The sequence below is a fragment of the Oncorhynchus nerka genome, linkage group LG12, assembly GCF_034236695.1.
Source record: "Oncorhynchus nerka isolate Pitt River linkage group LG12, Oner_Uvic_2.0, whole genome shotgun sequence".
Taxonomy (NCBI): Eukaryota; Metazoa; Chordata; class Actinopteri; order Salmoniformes; family Salmonidae; genus Oncorhynchus; species Oncorhynchus nerka.
The window spans coordinates 58782865-58803002 of NC_088407.1; the positions used below are offsets into that span (position 1 = coordinate 58782865).

Consider the following 20138-nt stretch of genomic DNA (forward strand, 5'->3'; position numbering starts at 1 on the left):
AAAACCTGGCACCGCTCATCACCTGGCCAATACCATGTTTTTCACTATCAGTGACTGGGAGACTAGTCAGGGTCGAGGGAAAGATGAACGGAGCAATGTACATAGAGATCCTTGATGAAAACCTGCTCCAGAGCGCTTAGGACCTCAGACTGGGGCGAAGGTTCAGCTTCCAAGAGGACAACAACCCTAAGCACACAGTCAAGACACTGCTTGAGTGGCTTCGGGACAAGTTTATGAATGTCCTTGAGTGGCTCAGCCAGAGCCCGGACTTGAACCCGATCAAACATCTCTGGAGAGACCTGAAAACAGCTATGCAGCGATGTTCCAAATCCAAACTGACAGAGCTTGAGAGGATCTGCAGAGAAGAATGGGAGAAACTCCCCAAATACAGGTGTGCCAAGCTTGTAGCGTCATATCCAAGAAGACTCGTATACACGGACACACACATGTGAATAGTGCCAGACATGCACTCAAACATATACAGTTGGCCTTGCTGTTATGAATTTAGTTGTCATTGATGTCCTTTGTTTTTTGCATAGTTGTTTTTTGTTTTCCTTTGTCTTTTTCTTTTTTCTCTTTAGTTAATTTTCTTGGTTGTTGGTGCATTGGGGGTGTGGGGGGTGGTTCTTAGGGGTGGGGAATAGAATTATTATTATAATAGATTTTTTTCTTGGGGGGGGCTGTGGGCAGGGTCTCGGATGGTTGAAGGACAGCTCTTGGGGTACCTTCGGGGGGATCTTGTGTCGCTCTGTGTGTCGCTCTGAATGGGAGTCTGTTGGATGACTGGTGTGGTGTAGTTGTTGGATGACTGGTGTGGTGTAGTTGTTGGATGACTGGTGTGGTGTAGTTGTTGGATGACTGGTGTGGTGTAGTTGTTGGATGACTGGTGTGGTGTAGTTGTTGGATGACTGGTGTGGTGTAGTTGTTGAATGGGAGTCTGTTGGATGACTGGTGTGGTGTAGTTGTTGGATGACTGGTGTGGTGTAGTTGTTGGATGACTGGTGTGGTGTAGTTGTTGGATGACTGGTGTGGTGTAGTTGTTGGATGACTGGTGTGGTGTAGTTGTTGGATGACTGGTGTGGTGTAGTTGTTGGATGACTGGTGTGGTGTAGTTGTTGGATGACTGGTGTGGTGTAGTTGTTGGATGACTGGTGTGGTGTAGTTGTTGGATGACTGGTGTGGTGTAGTTGTTGGATGACTGGTGTGGTGTAGTTGTTGGATGACTGGTGTGGTGTAGTTGTTGGATGACTGGTGTGGTGTAGTTGTTGGATGACTGGCGTGGTGTAGTTGTTGGATGACTGGTGTGGTGTAGTTGTTGGATGACTGGCGTGGTGTAGTTGTTGGATGACTGGTGTGGTGTAGTTGTTGGATGACTGGCGTGGTGTAGTTGTTGGATGACTGGTGTGGTGTAGTTGTTGGATGACTGGTGTGGTGTAGTTGTTGGATGACTGGTGTGGTGTAGTTGTTGGATGACTGGTGTGGTGTAGTTGTTGGATGACTGGTGTGGTGTAGTTGTTGGATGACTGGTGTGGTGTAGTTGTTGAATGGGAGTCTGTTGGATGACTGGTGTGGTGTAGTTGTTGGATGACTGGTGTGGTGTAGTTGTTGGATGACTGGTGTGGTGTAGTTGTTGAATGGGAGTCTGTTGGATGACTGGTGTGGTGTAGTTGTTGGATGACTGGCGTGGTGTAGTTGTTGGATGACTGGCGTGGTGTAGTTGTTGGATGACTGGCGTGGTGTAGTTGTTGGATGACTGGCGTGGTGTAGTTGTTGGATGACTGGCGTGGTGTAGTTGTTGGATGACTGGCGTGGTGTAGTTGTTAGATGACTGGCGTGGTGTAGTTGTTGGATGACTGGCGTGGTGTAGTTGTTGGATGACTGGCGTGGTGTAGTTGTTGGATGACTGGCGTGGTGTAGTTGTTGGATGACTGGTGTGGTGTAGTTGTTGGATGACTGGCGTGGTGTAGTTGTTGGATGACTGGCGTGGTGTAGTTGTTGGATGACTGGTGTGGTGTAGTTGTTGAGCGGCTTCACTGCAAGTATATTGTACAGTTGAAGTCGGAAGTTTTTATACACTTAGGTTGGAGTCTTAAAACTAGCTTTTCAACCACTCCACACATTTTTTGCTAACAAACTATAGTTTACAGACAATTGTTTACATACAGATTATTTCACTTATTTCACTCATGTCTGGCACTATCACAATTCCAGTGGGTCAGAAGTGTGCCTTTAAACAGCTTGTAAAATTCCAGACAATTATGTCATGGCTTTAGAAGCTTCTGATAGGCTAATTGACATAATTTGAGTCAATTGGAAGTGTACCTGTGGATGTATTACAAGGCCTACCTTCTAACTCAGTGCCTCTTTACTTAACATCATGGGATAATCAAAATAAATCAGCCAAGACCTCATAAAAAAATTGTAGACCTCCGCAAGTCTGGTTCATCCTTGGGAGCAATTTCCAAACACCTGAAGGTACCACGTTCATCTGTACTAACAATAATACGCAAGTCTAGCTTGATGAGGGAAGAAAACGATTGAATCAATTTTAGAATAAGGCTGTAACCTAACAAAATTTGGAAAAAGTCAAGGGGTCTGAATACTTTCCGAAGGCACTGTATGTTGAGAATACAGTATATAAATGCACAATGTGAAAAACAGTATACAAGAAACTAGAAGTGTCCAGTATTTGATGTCTCTATATATTGTAAATGGGACAGCAGCGTTGGCTGTGTGTGTGTGAATGTGTGTGTACAGTGTGTGTATTTGTTTATGAGTATGGGCGCATGTGTGTGTGTGTGTGAGTGTGTGTGTGTGTGTTTTGTGTGAGTAAATATGCGTGCAAAAAAGTCTCAAGGAATAGGACAGAGTACAGGGCAGGTAAAATGCTAGTGATGGCTGTTCAACAGTCTGATGGCCTAGCGATAGAAGGTGTTTCCAAACATGTACCGCCTGCCAGACGGTAGCTGAGTGTACAGTCCATGGTCCGGGTGACTGAGGTCCTTGATCTTCTTCCTTCGACATGGAGTGCTGTAAATGTCCTGGAGAGCAGGCAAGGTGCCCCCTATGATGCGTTGGGCTGACTGGCAGTGCAGTTGCTGTACCAGGCAGTGATGCAGCCCGACAGAATGCTCTCAATGGTGCATTGGTTCATGAGGGTCTTATGGACCATGCCGAAGTTCTTCAAGAAGAAGGCACTCTTGAAGGCACTCTTGTGCCTTCTTCACCCCGGTGTCGATGTGATGGAACTATTTCAGGTCTTCAGTGATGTGCATGCTGAGGAACTTAAAGCTTTTGACCCTTCCTACTGTGGCCCCGTTGATGTGGGTGGGGGCGTTCTCTCCTCTAGACCCCGATCAGCTCCTTGGTTTTGTTGATGTTGAGGGAGAGGTTATTGTCCTGGCACCACACCACCAGTGCTCTAACCACCTCCCTGTAGACTGTCTTGTTGTTGTCGGCAGGGTAGGTTACTTTCTTAATGTAATCCATTACAGTTACTATTACCTGTCCAAAATTGTAATCAGCAACGTAACTTTTGAATTACCCAAACTCAGAAATGTCATCTGATTAAATTCAGTAACTTTTAGATTACTTTCCTCTAAAGAAGCATTAGAAGACACAAATGTATATTACTTATTGAACCACATCTGTTGCAGGATAAATCAGTTAAAGTATACATAGCCGGTCATACTATATGGATGTTCAATTGTACTTTATGGGTTGGTTATGTAGGCTTCTTCTAACTCACACGTGTTCTACTACATATAATAATACAATTCAATTATATCTTTACATATCTTTAAATGTTTACATATTTTTGCTTTACTCATCTCATATGTGTATATACTGTATTCTATTCTACTGTATTTTAGTCTATGCCACTCCGACATTGCTACATCCACATTTGGACTTGTAAATTATATATACAGTTGAACTAAGCTCATGAGACATTTATAAGTTATATTCTTCAAGAATCAATGGTTATATATACAGTGGGGAGAACAAGTATTTGATACACTGACGATTTTGCAAGTTTTCCTACTTACAAAGCATGTAGAGGTCTGTACACTTCAACTGTGAGAGACGGAATCTAAAACAAAAATCCTGAAAATCACATTGTATGATTTTTAAGTAATTAATTAGCATTTTATTGCATGACATAAGTATTTGATCACCTTCCAACCAGTAAGAATTCCGGCTCTATATGCAAATTGTAGGGGGTCTAGGGTGTCGGGTAAGGTGATATGGTCCTTGACTAGACTCTCAAAGCAATTCATGATGACAGTAGTAAGTGCTACAGAGCGCTTGTCATTTAGTTCAGTTACCTTCGCTTGCTTGGGTACAGGAACAACGGTGGACATCTTGAAGCATGTGGGGACAACAGACTGGGAGAGATTGAATGTCCGAAAACATTCCAGCCAGCTGGTCTGCTCGTGCTCTGAGGACATGGCTAGGGATGCCGGTCCGGGCAAAGCCTTGCAAAAGTTAACACGCTTGAAAGTCTTACGTCGGCTACAGAGGTTGAGAGCCCACAATCATCCTGAGCAGCAGGGGCCCGCAGCTGCTGGTCAAAACATTTGTTTAGCTTGTTTACTGACCAAGGTCAGGTCACACGTCACTATGGACTTAATATGAGACGGTTTCCAGGACCACTAAGTTAACTTACACTGATTGGTGGGATTTACTTCAAGCAATAATTAGTTTTTATTATATTCTGTCCATAGCAAGGCATTAAAAGTATCATTGTAATGTCAAGTAGAAAACTATTGTAAGTCCTGCCACATGTTTATGGCTATGATATCATTCCAATGGGGGTTTCAAAAGAGGGGAAACATATTTTTGGGTTAACCAGTGGAACCAATGGAATATCACAGACCAACTCTGGAATACATTAGATTGAATTTGAATGCAAAGAAGGACTCTTTCCACTTTCGAGTGAAAACAATTAAGTTCTTTGTGTGCTGTGAAGTGTTCTGATGACAGACTGACATTCTTTAATACATGGAGGATCTGTTAAAGGAAGGATCATGCTTATTAAACTGACAGGCAGAAGCTGATGATTTCTGCTTTGGGTCCGAAAGCGACAGCCAGATAATCTTGGGGAAAAACAGTCCCTGTTTATTTGAATTTGAACCAATAGTTCCAGCGATATTCTAAGAGCATTGAACACTCTTGTGGAAACTGACAGTGTATGTTTTGTATTTTAAATCTCATAACTACATTTGTTACAGTCATATGACTTTTTCAAATGTCACCTTTCATTACATTTTTCTGACATTTCCTTCCATTCTAATGTTTGTCAAAGTGAAACTTTGGTAGTTTTTGATATTCAGGAGTGCCTCCATTGAAAAGACTGAATGAAAACTTCCCAGACTCAATGTTCCACTGTATTTTTAGGGATGGCACTGGACAGTAGAACATATTCTTAATGCATTACATCTTTCTGCTCAATCTCTCTGACGGCTTCTGTGTACAGTCATCTCACTATGGTTACTACTTCATCTACTAAACAGTCTTTTTAACATGCCTGTCAGGACTCTGGCAGAGGGAGAGAGATTATTTACAGCACAGAGCAGTAGCTGGTAGCAGGGGGAGGGAAGGCCGGTGTGGGAGGTCATTCTGTGGATGTGTGTTTGTGCAAAATACAAAGAACTCGAGCTGAAAAAAGGTTGCTCATACAAGTTTTGTTTTCCTGTCAGAAATCAAATTCAGCAGTCCTGGGGCCTTGGGCTAGGGGGAGGAGCGAGTGAATGGGGTGAAAGAGACTCTTTCAATGGGAGATTTCTGGGGTGAGTCTGGGGAGCGTGGGAGGGGGGGCAGGCAGTTGAAGGATCAGGCGACTAGCTTTGCTGAACTGGAGGCACATACTGCGGCTACTCTCTGTCTCCTCGCATGCGGCCCCCACCCACACCCCATCCCCTCCAAGCTCCCAATGTTGTCAGAGCAGAGAGAGACTAAAGCGGTACAGAACGTCTCCAGCCTGCTCTGAATTAACACATTTCAAAACAAGCCTCCCTCAGAGTTCACCCACAGTGCTCATTCCTGCAGGCTCCAGACCGAAGCCCAGCACAGCAGAGCTCAGCTCAGCGTGTGGAGGCTACATGCACCACTGGCTGTGGGGATGGGGATACTGGGAGAGGGGGAGCAGTGGAGAGGCGCAACTCTCTATAAAAACATGTATGTGAAATGTAGATGTACAGTATATATCAGTATTTTGTAGACGGATGTGAGAAATAGGGGGGTTGCCTGATATGAAAATAGGGTCGTTGGAGAATTTTTCTATTTATTATAAATCGTCTTTGTATCTCAAAACCACTGTAATGTGGTTAACTTTAAAAATCTAAATGAAAATGGTTCAAATCTAAAACATATAATTCAACCAGAGAACGCCCTTGGATCATGGGAAAAGCACTTGAATCATTCCCACGGTAAATGACTAGGCCTGCTACACTATGAATCCACACACTATAGCAGAGACTTTGACGCAATTGATATGGTGAAAACAATGTGTGGGGAGGCATTGTGGGGATGCAGTGTTATCTGACTTTTGTTAGATAACACTGTTAAACAAAGAATATTTGCTCTGACTGAAGGACTCAAAAACTCCCCAGTTTATGCTCTCCAAATGGACATTAGCTGTGAGGGCCAGGATGCCAATGCATTCATTGACTTTTGTTCGCTATACATGTCGGGGAATGCTATTCACGAGGACTTATTGTTCTGAAACAGCACAGGGGATGTTCAGTGCGCTGTGTGGCTATATTGACGAAAAACCGATTCCATATTGGATCGAATGGTGGACCTTTGCACAGATGGGGCTCCATCTATGGTGGGACGGTGGGCAGACCTCTGCAATCTATACTGAACAAAAACGTAAACTCAACATTTGAGAGAAATAAGCTTTTTGTGCGTATGGAACATTACTTTACATGTTGCGTTTATGTTTTTGTTCAGTATAGTTATGAGTGTGTCTCCCTCTGCCATATGAATGCATTATATTTGTGTGTATTTAGATTTGTGTGTATTAGGTATTTGTTGTGAAATTGTTAGATATTACTTGCTAGATGTTGCTGCATTGTGAAGACAATCAGAAATAATGTTAGAATGTTTTTCAAATGACTGCCTTAGCAGTTCGTTGGGGTCACAATTTTCACATGGCTGGGGTCGCAAGATTATTCAGATATCAAAATGGGTTCGTGGGCCAAAAAAGTACGAAGAAGAAATAGAAGACGTCCAAGGGTTGTCTAATTCTCATACATAGTCTAAGACTTTTCTGTGAACCTGAGATAGTATCTGTCTCTTATATAAGAGCAAATGTACTGCTTTCCTATCCTGGTATTCAAGTTCAATATTATAACCCTTTTTGGTTCAAGGTAGAACCCTTTTGGTTCCAGGTAGAACCCTTTTGGGGTCCATGTTAGAACCCTTTTTGGTTCCAGGTACAACCCTTTTGGTTCCAGTTAGAACCCTTTTGGGGTCCATGTTAGAACCCTTTTTGGTTCCAGTTAGAACCCTTTTGGTTCCAGTTAGAACCCTTTTGGGGTCCATGTTAGAACCCTTTTTGGTTCCAGGTACAACCCTTTTGGTTCCAGTTAGAACCCTTTTGGGGTCCATGTTAGAACCCTTTTTGGTTCCAGGTAGAACCCTTTATGGTTCCAGGTAGAACCCTTTTGGCGTCCATGTTAGAACCCTTTTTGGTTCCAGGTACAACCCTTCTTGGTTCCAGGTAGAACCCTTTTTGGTTCCAGATAAACTCTTTCTACCTGGAACCCAAAAGGGTTGTACCTGGAACCAAAAATGGGTATCCTATGGGGACAGCCGATGAACCCTTTTGGAAGCCTTTATTCTAAGAGTGCAGACTGCCTTGGGTGAAATATTGATGAGTGGGGCCTGTGGCTGGGGCTGTGACTGCATGTGCCCTATCCAAACCCAGGGTGTTGGGGGTCTGGAGGAAGAGCATGTGTGCTGCCTACACCCCAGCCCCACATCAATCTTTCATGGCAACACACAGACGCGACATCATGATCTATTATCAACTCTTTGACCTCCCTGTATTGTCTTGTTCCTGGCACTTGTGTTCTCCTCAGACTGACGTAAGCCACAGACACGGCTGAGAAGGCGTATAGGATTTATTGCATGGAGCTCAGGCACTATAGATCGCATACAGTACATGTATAAGTCATCATAATACAATGGAATTATGTAAGTGTACTGAAATTTCAGAACATTTATAATTGTTATTACAGTAGGTACTTATGCAGACAAAACACCATGAAAACATATCAGAATGGGTCAGAGGAGGTATAATTCTTAAAATATATCTACAGGGGCAACATGATACCTGCCTAACACATGATTTGTCCACATCACTGCAACAACAAAGCACTTACAGTAAAATGATTCATTCCACCAGTTTATATTAGCAAATTTAGGGTGGCAAAACTAAATACCCTTGTATGTATAACAATAGATACTTAAAATTTGGCCACATAGTCTGCATGCAATATATATATATATATGTATTTTATTCTTAGTCTGCATGCAATATATATATGTTTTATTCTTACGTAACACTTATGTAGAAATATGCACACACATATCTAGGTTATGTTCTTATTCATTTATCTAATATATTGAATTCTACTGTGGCATAATACTTTGATGGAGTTTACACCCAACTTCTATAAACACTTAGGAGGGATATATGTAACATGAATTGCTACATTATATATTTATAAATCTGGAGGGATGAGGTCTCTTTTCAAATGTAAGAAATGTGCTACAGTTGAACTCTGAAGTTTACAAACACTTAGGTTGGAGTCATTAAAACTTGTTTTTCAACCACTCCACAAATTTCTTATTTACAAACTATAGTTTTGGCAAGTCGGTTAAGACATCTACTTTGTGCATGACACCAGTAATTTTTCCAACAATTGTTTGCAGACAGATTATTTCACTTATAATTCACTGTATCACAATTCCAGTGGGTCAGAAGTTTACATACACTAAGTTGACTGTGCCTTTAAACAGCTTGGAAAATTCCAGAAAATTATGTCATGGCTTTAGAAGCTTCTGATAGGCTAATTGACATCATTTAAGTCAATTGGAGGTGTACCCGTGGATGTATGTGAAGGCCTACCTTTAAATTCAGTGCCTCTTTGCTTGACATCATGGGAAAATCAAAAGAAATCAGCCAAGACCTCAGAAAAAGAATTGTAGACCTACACAAATCTGGTTCATCCTTGGGAGCAATTTCCAAATGCCTGAAGGTACCACGTTCATCTGTACAAACAATAGTATGCAAGTATAAACAGCATGGGACCACGCAGCCGTCATACTGCGTGGGACCACGCAGCCGTCATACCGCTCAGGAAGGAGCATATCAATACCAGAACAACAGCAAAGGACCGTGTGAAGATGCCGGAGGAAACAGGTACCAAAGTCTCTGTATCCACAGTAAAACAAGTCCTATATCGGCATAACCTGAAAGGCCGCTCAGCAAGGAAGAAGCCACTGCTCCATAAAAGATCATACTTTTTGTACAAGTGTCCTTTGGTCTGACGAAATAAAAATAGAAGTGCTTGGCCATAATGACCATCGTTATGTTTGGAGGAAAAAGGGGGAGGCTGGCAAGTCAAAGAACACCATCCCAACCGTGAAGCACGGGGGTGGCAGCATAATGCTGTTGGGTTGCTTTGCTGCAGGAGGGACTGGTGCACTTCACAAAATAGATGGCATCATACAAAATAGATGGCATCATGAGGAGGGAAAATTATGTGGATATATTGAAGCAACATCTCAAGACATCAGTCAGGAAGTTAAAGCTTGGTCGCAAATGGGTCTGCCAAATGGACAATGACCCTGAGCATACTTCCAAAGTTGTGGCAAAATGGCTTAAGGACAACAAAGTCAAGGTATTGGAGTGGTCACAAAGCCCGGACCTGAATCCTACAGAAAATGTGTGGGCAGAACTGAAACGTGTGTGCGAGCAAGGAGGCCTACAAACCTGACTCAGTTACACCAGCTCTGTCAGGAGCAATGGGACAAAATTCATCCGACTTATTGTGGGAAGCTTGTGGAAGGCTACCCACAATGTTTGACCCAAGTTAAACAATTTAAAGGAAATGTCCCAAATACTAATTGAGTGCATGTAAACTTCTGACCCACTGGGAACTTGTTCTCAACAAGCCTACCTGGTTAAATAAAGGTGAAATAAAAAAATATATAAAAAAATGTGATGAAAGAAATTAAAGCTGAAATAATTTATTCTCTCTACTATTAATCTGACATTTCACATTCTTAAAATAAAGTGGTGATCCTAACTGGCCTAAGACAAGGTATTTTTATTATGATTAAATGTCAGGAATTGTGAAAAACTGAGTTTAAATGTACTTGGCTAAGGTGTATGTAAACTTCCGACTTCAACTGTATAGCCAGTGCAATAAAATGATACAATTAACAAACACGATTCAGTTATCTGTCACAAAAAGTGATTTATACAATCAACAATCAGTTTAGCTAATGATAATAATAGTAAAGTATCGACATAAGTATCAATATAAGTCTTATGGTTGGTACCTACCAAGCAAAACTATTCACTGTTGTGTACATACCTTTTATAGTGCATTGGATTACTGCAGTCCATTAGTGGGTGCTCTGTTTGAAAGCACAAATCACAAGATTTTATGCCACATTAAGTAATTCTCCTCTGAGCTTGGCAGAGATCTTGTAGTTTAGGGGCTTCAGTGTTAACCCATAGGAGCAGTCTAAGGAGAGGTCCTGACTTGGGTTATTCTCAAAGCTGCATTGGTGAATCAAAATAGCAGAAAATAAAAAAACCTCCACTTTGGCGATCTGGTCACCGATACATCGCCTCTTCCCTGCTGAGAATATCAACACACTGTTGGTCAGGTCCTTGTCAAGGGCACCATTTTCATCGAGGAACCGTAAGGGGTCAAAAAGATGTGGGTCCTTCCACTTTAAAGGGTTGTGGTTGACAGACCACTGGTTGATGAAGACCACTGTGTCTTTGGGGATGTGGAAGCCTTCGATGGTGACATCTGAGGTGGTGGAGTGTGGGATGGTGAGGGGTACAAAGCTGGTATAGCGCATGGTCTCATAGATAACAGCATCTAGGTAAGCCAGGCTGGCTTTGTCCTCAATACAGGGCAGCCTGTCACGGCCTACCACTTTGTCAATCTGCTCCTGCAGTCTGGTTTGGATGTTGGGGTATTTTGCCAATAAAAGGAGCATCCAATGAAGGCAAGTTGACACAGTATCCAGTCCTGCACCAATCAGATCGGACACAGTTCCTTCTGTGTGGGCCTCCGTCAACCCGGTATCATGGCCTGCCTTGTCAATTACCTGAATAATGGCATCACTCATGTCCCGGGTCACTTCAGGGTCAAACGTCTCCCTGTGCTCCACCACCTTGTCTCTCACAAAGGTGAAAAACTCTTTATTGAGGTCTTTGAAGCTCTGGTAGACACTGCGGACAGGATTTGGGAAATATTGAAGCCAGGGCATGACATCGACCAAGCTGCCAGCCCCCACCGTCTCTCCAAACCTGTCCACACTGCCCAGAAGGGTTCTAAACTCCATGTCATCATGGCCATAACGCTTTCCAAAGCACAGTGCACAGATTACATTTGCAGCAGCTACTGTCAGTTCGTGAGCAGGGTTGAAAAACTGTCCATCAGCACTGAGTTTGAGGAAAGCTTCAATGAGCTCAGTAGCCTCTGCAACAACGTGCTGTTCAAATGCTTTTTTGGTCTGGCTGTTGGCAGAGTAGAAAGCTCTAATGGTGGACTGAGCGATCTTCCGGTGGGTCCTCCACTGTTTGCTGTAGTTAGAGAATGTCATGCTGTTACCACCAGACACTGACTGAAAAGACACAAAGTTGGGTCTGCCTGCAAACTCTGTGCTGTGTTGCACCAAGGCTTCTTGTATTGCTGTGTCTCCATTGAGCACCACTATGTTGTTGCAGCCCAGTCGTATCTGATACACGTTGCCGTACTTCTTTGCCAGCTTGGAGAAGGTGATATGAGGCATCTGCCCCAGCTGCATGGCATTGCCGACCACCGGCCAGGCAAAGGGTCCTGGCAGCCTTCTCTTGAGTCTGAGATTCCTGACCCATAGACAGGCTTCTAGACAGAAGAGGAAAACAAAGGAGGCGACCAGAGCTGGCTGGACCTGTCCACTCCATTCTCTGATGATGCTGCTGCCCTTCACCCCAAACTCTGTGTCCAGCAGTACCATGGTGCTGAGATGTTCTAATTCTGGTGCTCAATCCTTCAAATTCTGAGAGGGATCCCACTTTTATTTTGTTGAATGCTATTCCTGGTAACCGGATTTTTAAAATAGGTCCTCCTCTCCACCTAAATTCCAAATAAACAAAATAATAATGCTGTCTGTTTTTAAGTATGGTCAGTCCTGCATGATCATCCCAAAAACGTAGAAAATGAATTGAGACAACGAGAAGGTTTTCAGCACCTCTTACACTACGGTGTCTGTCTCCTCCTACTCCGTGCTGGCTTGTGAACAGGCTTGATCAGGTTGAGTGGTTAGTAGTAGTGCAGTCGCTGTCCGTCTTCAGATGACCACATTAGAGGAATGCAGATTTCAGTCTTGACACTCTCCCTTATATCTCCTCTGTGGGAGGGTTCAGGGACTTAAAACTCCTATTCGGGTTTTTTTTTTGCGCCGAAGTGCTCGTTCCTGCGGAGTCTTTCTTTTCCCTAACACTCAATGCCACGGTGAGACAAAAAGGAAAGCAGCAACCAGTCAGGCCCGCCTGAACCTAGGACTAAAACAGAAGGAGTTTAGATTTAGCGGGCCAGAGGCTCTAAAAGACTGGGCTGCACTACCTTTAAACACAATACAGGTACCCCAGGGGAGAATTTTAGAACATGGTGTAGTAGTTAGGGTTCAAACTTTCAGTCACACAGACCACCATAGCTAAACTCACCATAGCTAAACTCACCATAGCTAAACTCACCATAGTTAAACTCACCATAGCTAAACTCACCATAGCTAAACTTACCATAGCTAAACTCACCATAGCTAAACTCACCACAGTTAAACTTACCATAGCTAAACTCACCATAGCTAAACTCACCATAGTTAAACTCACCATAGTTAAACTTACCATAGCTAAACTCACCATAGCTAAACTCACCATAGTTAAACTTACCATAGCTAAACTCACCATAGCTAAACTCACCATAGTTAAACTTACCATAGCTAAACTCACCATAGTTAAACTTACCATAGCTAAACTCACCATAGCTAAACTCACCATAGTTAAACTTACCATAGCTAAACTCACCATAGTTAAACTTACCATAGCTAAACTCACCATAGCTAAACTCACCATAGTTAAACTTACCATAGCTAAACTCACCATAGTTAAACTTACCATAGCTAAACTCACCATAGTTAAACTTACCATAGCCAAACTCACCATAGCTAAACTCACCATAGCTAAACTCACCATAGTTAAACTTACCATAGCTAAACTTACCATAGCTAAACTCACCATAGCTAAACTCACCATAGCTAAACTCACCATAGCTAAACTCACCATAGTTAAAATCAGGGGACACTGATTGGTCTGGTTATATTCTGAAAATTGCTTGATTGCCTCTCTATAGGAACGATTCCAGACTGAAATATAGTGTATGTAAAGCAAACGTCTCAGTGAAGTACCCAGGCTAAGGCAGGACTACTTGTAACTTTGGAAGGAGCTTTCTTATGTCTGTTGAAAACTAATGTATGCGTTTTTTTATGACATTATAAAAAAAATTGTATCTGTTATTTTCAGCCTAACTCTAAACACTACTAGGAATAGAATCCAAGATATGACCATGAAAGCTCTGGGTTTTGGATCTTGTCACAGAATAGATACACATTGTACAATACACTTTTATATGTTCTATAAAAGTATATACAGTATTTACCAGAGCTTTTTTTTCCTTTAGCATAATGGTCCTTTTATACATAGTAAATGAGATAATGTAGGTCTATATCAAAATAGTATAAAAGTGAGTTCAAAACAGGGACCTCTGGCAATAACGCTAGTCATAAGGCTTTTCAGAGGAACAAATCAAAGTTGTCCTATTTGGGTTTTAAAGCTATTCAGCAGGAATTGAACTACTATGGAATTCTGTACTCTAATGGACCAGTGATAGTAATGCTGCAAGGAGCGATTCTTCACTTGTGTCATGTATTGTTGCTGAACCAGATCACAATTCAAATACATTTGGTAATAATAAATAAATAAATAGTTAGGTGGGTGCTTATATTTGTCCGACTTCTCACATGCACAAGTTTGTATTCCACGCATGTGTGAATTGTACATGTCTTTTTATGCATATCCCAACTCGCCGTTATCAATGGCGACCCTGGAGCAATTAGGGTTAAGTGCCTTGCTCAAGGGCGGAGAGACAGATTTTTCACAGCGCTCTAAACGCTAGGCTACCTGACACCTGATGTGTTTCTGACAGTTTGGATGAGAGAACATGCAAGACTGATGGAGATGAGCTATAAAACATAATGAGCGTTAACAGTGGTAAAGACTCGTTTGCAGTTTTATTATACGTTATCACATGTTTATTGCATTTTAAAATGTACCTTAGAGTGTGTATTTCCATAATAATCTTTATTTTGGAATATGTTATGCACCAGCTCATATTCATTGCACTGTACGTGGAGTGTGTCACTACAAAAAACAACACATTGCAATGGACAGGAGATTGCACTCCTTCCAATGATGAGATGCTTAATGGGTTAATCAATGACAAACAAGAGAGAAGCAGAATCCGTCACTATCAACCCCCGATTGTTTAAAACGTTGCTTTATTCATTCCAGATATCTGATTTTTCAAGCATATCATTTGTTTATTTAAAAAAAAATTCAACACAGTATTTTCTATGATGAATCCTTTCCTGGACATTCAACGCATGCTGTAGTTGAGTTTCTTGGTTTGAGAGAGGCAGAGATTCTGAACACTATTTCATAAATTCCTGAATACGTGCTCTTTGACAAAGGTGAAATGACATCCATATAGATTTCAGACCCTTGAGGTGTAAACAGACATGCATTTGTTTAAATACATAAAGACTTGAAAATTCCATTGATTTGTGTAGTAGTATTGTATTTAGTGACAGTTAGTTTGGATATGAAGGGATGGGTTGTGTAGCTGGAGTGCCTGTTCAGTGGATTTCTAAGGAGATCAATGCAGTCAGTGTCTGGAGTTGGTCATCTCCCATGTATTCATCAGCATTATCAATCCCACAATTCCAAAGCCACCTCTCCATTGAAACACCTCCTAACTTGGTTGGGGACACTGAGCTTGAAGTTACACAGAGGCGCCAATGCTGTTATCTCTGAATTGTCTTCACACTGTAGGCTATAGCATCTAGATAACTTGATTTCCCTTTAGCAGTTTGTCAGCATTTGTTATCTTCCGACAGCATTTCAATGTGCTCATATTCATGGTGTACAGTAGATACTGGATTGGATTATAATACAAATCATTTTCATACCTGAAATATATCTATACAAATATTTTGTGACTGCTTTATGTGAAAAGGTTAACTACATTGATACATCACCATCTTGATGCGAGGAATTCCGAAAAGTCCTCAACACGAAACAAATTGTGGTTCCTTGGGTGTGACGACAACATTCACAAACACTCACAAGCATATTACACTGTGATATAACCTTCCATTGACTTTTGAGTGATATTCTAGTTTCATGCACATATTTCCATACGTTAACATGCTGAATACTGTTTATGAAGTAAGCTCAACACTCAAAATGTATATAAAACAAAAGTATACTTCCTTACAGAATATGATCAGGTACATAGTTTGAGAGCCTGTTCAACTTCATTGACCCCACGACCTGAACCCTGGCCCCCAACAAAGGAGATTCATCTCTACCTAGCAAACTTTCCATTACTGTAATCATACTTTCAATTCTGTATCGACAACATTGCAAACATATTCAATTGTGTTCAGATATTAATTAAATATTAAATATGAAATATTACACTCTTCAACAACAGCATTCAGTGCCGGTTTGCTTATACTCACTGTAAAATGTAATTGATTGGCAATGTTGCCCACAATAATGGGATGAGATTTTTATGCAGGGGACACCAGACCGAGCAGCTTCCCCCTGAGCTTGGTTGTGATGGTGTAGTGGAGAGGCTTCAGTGTGAGCCCATAGGAACAGTCAAGGGTCAGGGCCTCTGATGGGTTGCTCTCAAAGGTACACTGGTGAAGCAAGACGGCTGTAAATAAAAATGTTTCCACCTTGGCAATCTGGTCGCCAATACATCGTCTCTTACCAGTGGAGAAGATCATGACGCTGTTGGTCAGGTCCTTGTCAAGAGCACCATTTTCATCGAGGAACCGTAAGGGGTCGAAGAGATGTGGGTCCTTCCACTTTAAAGGGTTGTGGTTGACAGACCACTGGTTGATGAAGACCACTGTGTCTTTGGGGATGTGGAAGCCTTCGATGGTGACATCTGAGGTGGTGGAGTGTGGGATGGTGAGGGGTACAAAGCTGGTATAGCGCATGGTCTCATAGATAACAGCATCTAGGTAAGCCAGGCTGGCTTTGTCCTCAATACAGGGCAGCCTGTCACGGCCTACCACTTTGTCAATCTGCTCCTGCAGCCTGGTTTGGATGTTGGGGTATTTAATCAAAAGCAGGAGAATCCATTGGAAAATGGTTGACATTGTTTCTTGGCCGGCTCCAATGAGGTCTGTGACTGTTCCTTCAACAAAGTCTTTGGCCAGTCCACTGTCATTTCTGTGCTCAATCGCGTTAATGATGGCATCACTCATGTCACGCGTCACGTCAGGCATGAAGGTTTCTCTGTGCTGCATCACTTTATCTTTCACAAAGGCAAAAAACTCCTCGTTTATATGTTTGAAATTCTGGTAGATGCTGCGGACAGGATTTGGGAAATTCTGAAGCCAGGGCATGACATCCACCAAGCTGCCAGCCCCCACCGTCTCTCCAAACCTGTCCATTCTGCCCAGAAGGGTTCTAAACTCAATGTCATCATGGCCATAACGTTTTCCAAAGCACAGTGCACAGATTACATTTGCAGCAGCTACTGTAAATTCATGAGAGGGATTAAAATATCGTCCATCTGCACTCATTCTCAGAAATACCTGCACAAGATCCATACATTCTCCCAAAACGTGGTGCTCAAATGCTTTCTTGGTCTGGCTGTTGGCAGAGGAGAACGCTCTAATGGTAGATTGTGCAATTTTCCTGTGCATTTTCCACTGTTTGCTGTAGTTAGTGAAAGTCAAGCTCCTGCCTCCTGAAATCATCTGAAAAGACACAAAGTTGGGTCTGCCTGCAAACTCTGTGCTGTGTTGAACCAAGGCTTCTCGTATTGCTGTGTCTCCATTGAGCACCACTATGTTGTTGCAGCCCAGTCGTATCTGATACACGTTGCCGTACTTCTTTGCCAGCTTCGAGAAGGTGATATGAGGCATCTGCCCCAGCTGCATGGCATTGCCCACCACCGGCCAGGCAAAGGGTCCTGGCAGCCTTCTCTTGAGTCTGAGATTCCTGACCCACAGACAGGCTTCTAGACAGAAGAGGAAAACAAAGGAGGCGACCAGAGCTGGCTGGACCTGTCCACTCCATTCTCTGATGATGCTGCTGCCCTTCACCCCAAACTCTGTGTCCAGCAGTGCCATGGCTATGGATGATCAGAACACCTATTCCTGGAGACAGATATTGTGAATGAAAAAAAAAAGCTACAAAAAAGTTGAGTTTTCTTGACAACTTTAGTCCAGCACTCACTTTTTTGTTAAAGAAACGTATAATAATTAAATTAAATAATGTTCAAAAGTGATTTTGTGATGTACAATGAAATTAGTTAATCAATTAAACAAGTTCCATTAGCTTAGAGTCCCAAGTATCCTTCTGAGACCATGGGGACAGTCTCAGTACTCCTTGGGAAAATATCTCAGATGAAGCTTGGTGAGTTAAGGTGAAGTTTTTTTCCTCTTGTCACTCTTTTCAGCAAGATTTAAGACTTTAGTGACTAGTTTTGCTTCAGCAAGGTGTCTTATATATTTGCAGTCGGTGGGTAGGGCTGAGCATTATTTTCATACTCCTCCCATTGTGGTAGCCCTATATATATTATCATTCTGATGTTGGACCTCGACGCGCGCTACGCACTGGAAACAAAAGCGCGCAGAGACCTCTCGCTGCAGAGGTGAACTCCAGCAAATACGTTTAGGAGGAAAGTAACAATTATTTTACTAACTCGAATAGTAACAGTGGTATCCCATGTTAAATGGTTATACTTTCTTACGTTGGTTGTTATAATTTGAAGATTCAAGAAAATCTTATAGCAAGCATATGGTTTGTTTCTCTTTTATTTTTTTTTACCTTCTAATTGCGTAAAATGTAAGAACTGTTTACAATAACTTTTAATTTTACGTGTATTAATAAGTCATGGAATATCCTATTTAGTTGCAATAGTCGATAAGGTATGGGTTGCTTTTGTGCGCGTCTGCATGGAAATTCTATACTTTGCATAAATAGCCTAATGTAAACTCTGTTTAGTGTCTCAATAAAATAACAAAGTGAATGTAATCATGATGCCATGTATCCTAATAAATGTGTGTTTAAAAATGATGGGTTTACAGTGAGTTTTGCAACTTTTCAGGTACTGTGCAAAGCCAGTACCTGCATTAGTCTTCCATTAGTTTTGTGCGCACGCTACATATTGACTGTTGTAATACCATTGTGATAGTATTATTCTTAATTTATCATTTTAAACATAATGTAATTACATGCAATCCGTTCAAGGTAGTCAACAGCACATATATAATTGACTAAATCACTCAACTATGTCGGGCTTCTAATCGAATCCCCATGTGGTACTCTGAAGTTCAGCAAAAGTTGTGCAGGAGCCGAGTCTGACTGCTTTCCATAATATTGAGCAAAAGATGAAACAAATAATATTTGTAATAATAATATTGTTAGATCTTTGTCACTGTATGAATATCACTGTAATTTGAAAATGACTCACTATGAATGACTGTACATGGATACAACTCAAATAATTATCTGTGTGGATTGAAATATAGTTTATAGACTATTTATAGAAGGTTTATTTTTCCAATATGAAGAACTACCATTCTACCACTCGTGTAAAGGCCTCAAGATTGACATGTTTGTTTAAATCCAATGTTGCATTTTGCAATGCAGGTATAGACAGACTTGCCTTTCATAAATATGCTTATACAACACACTTACATTATCTTAGCATAGAAAAATCCATGAAAGATTCTTATTCACATCTTCAGCAGGTCTCATACTACAGCATATCTTCAAGCATTTGCAGTACAAAGCATAAAAGTGCCAGTAGGTTTGCACACGAGAGCCATGTTTCAATTGTGTGCTATCCAATGGCAGCTTACTTTTATTGCCATACACCTCAGGTGCCTTTTGACATGGTTTTCTTTCCCCAAAACAAGACTGTTGAGCTCAAAAGAGTTAGGAGGAAACTTTTCAGGAGATCAGAAGGCTATAATGATGTTCTGGCCCCTCAAAAGGTGCAGGAGGAATGATGACACTCTCAAGATGTAGGTTTTGGTACCTGAGATGTATCATGCTTTCATGCCTGGGAGCACACACACATCATGGTCACCCGGAGTCCTGTCCTTGGCATTCATTACAAAGTGCAGTTTATTCCTTATGGAAATCACTGGTCCATTGATTCTATTAACCTTTCAGCTCAAAGACTAATTTTAGTTCCTGAGGCTAAACTTTTTTCGACTCAGTGCCAAAGAATACATTTGCGTTTCTAGTTTCCCCACCAACTGCGAAGTTTATTTTTGCAGGGAGGTAATGACGCTAATTGAAGGCACTAAAACATTTCAGAAGTGAGGCCGTAAGTTAGAGGGACAGAGACTTCAGTAATGCTCCAGCACAGTCACTCATTAATGGTGCATGAGGAAATGGGAAAGGGGGGAGTGGGAATTCTCACTATGGGTGTTGAAGAAAGAGTGTTAAAGTGATACACTTTTTCTATGTTTTGGTCTAGCTTATTTAAAACCTATATCATTGCATACCATATTTTCACAGC

General features: G+C 41.7%; 2 protein-coding genes across 2 annotated transcripts; both read right to left on the reverse strand.

The window, feature by feature from the left end:
- Window positions 1-8111: 8111 nt before the first annotated feature.
- LOC115138464 (cytochrome P450 1B1-like) lies at window positions 8112-12911 on the reverse strand. The gene has a single exon (XM_065025687.1). It carries the CDS (start codon window positions 12256-12258, stop codon window positions 10684-10686), a length of 1575 nt encoding a protein of 524 aa, XP_064881759.1. The 5' UTR covers window positions 12259-12911; the 3' UTR covers window positions 8112-10683.
- A 1928-nt stretch (window positions 12912-14839) lies between these two features.
- Window positions 14840-18087, reverse strand: LOC115138463 (cytochrome P450 1B1-like). The gene has a single exon (XM_065025688.1). The coding sequence runs from the start codon at window positions 17731-17733 to the stop codon at window positions 16153-16155; it is 1581 nt and encodes a 526-aa protein (XP_064881760.1). The 5' UTR covers window positions 17734-18087; the 3' UTR covers window positions 14840-16152.
- Between the last annotated feature and the right edge of the window lie 2051 nt (window positions 18088-20138).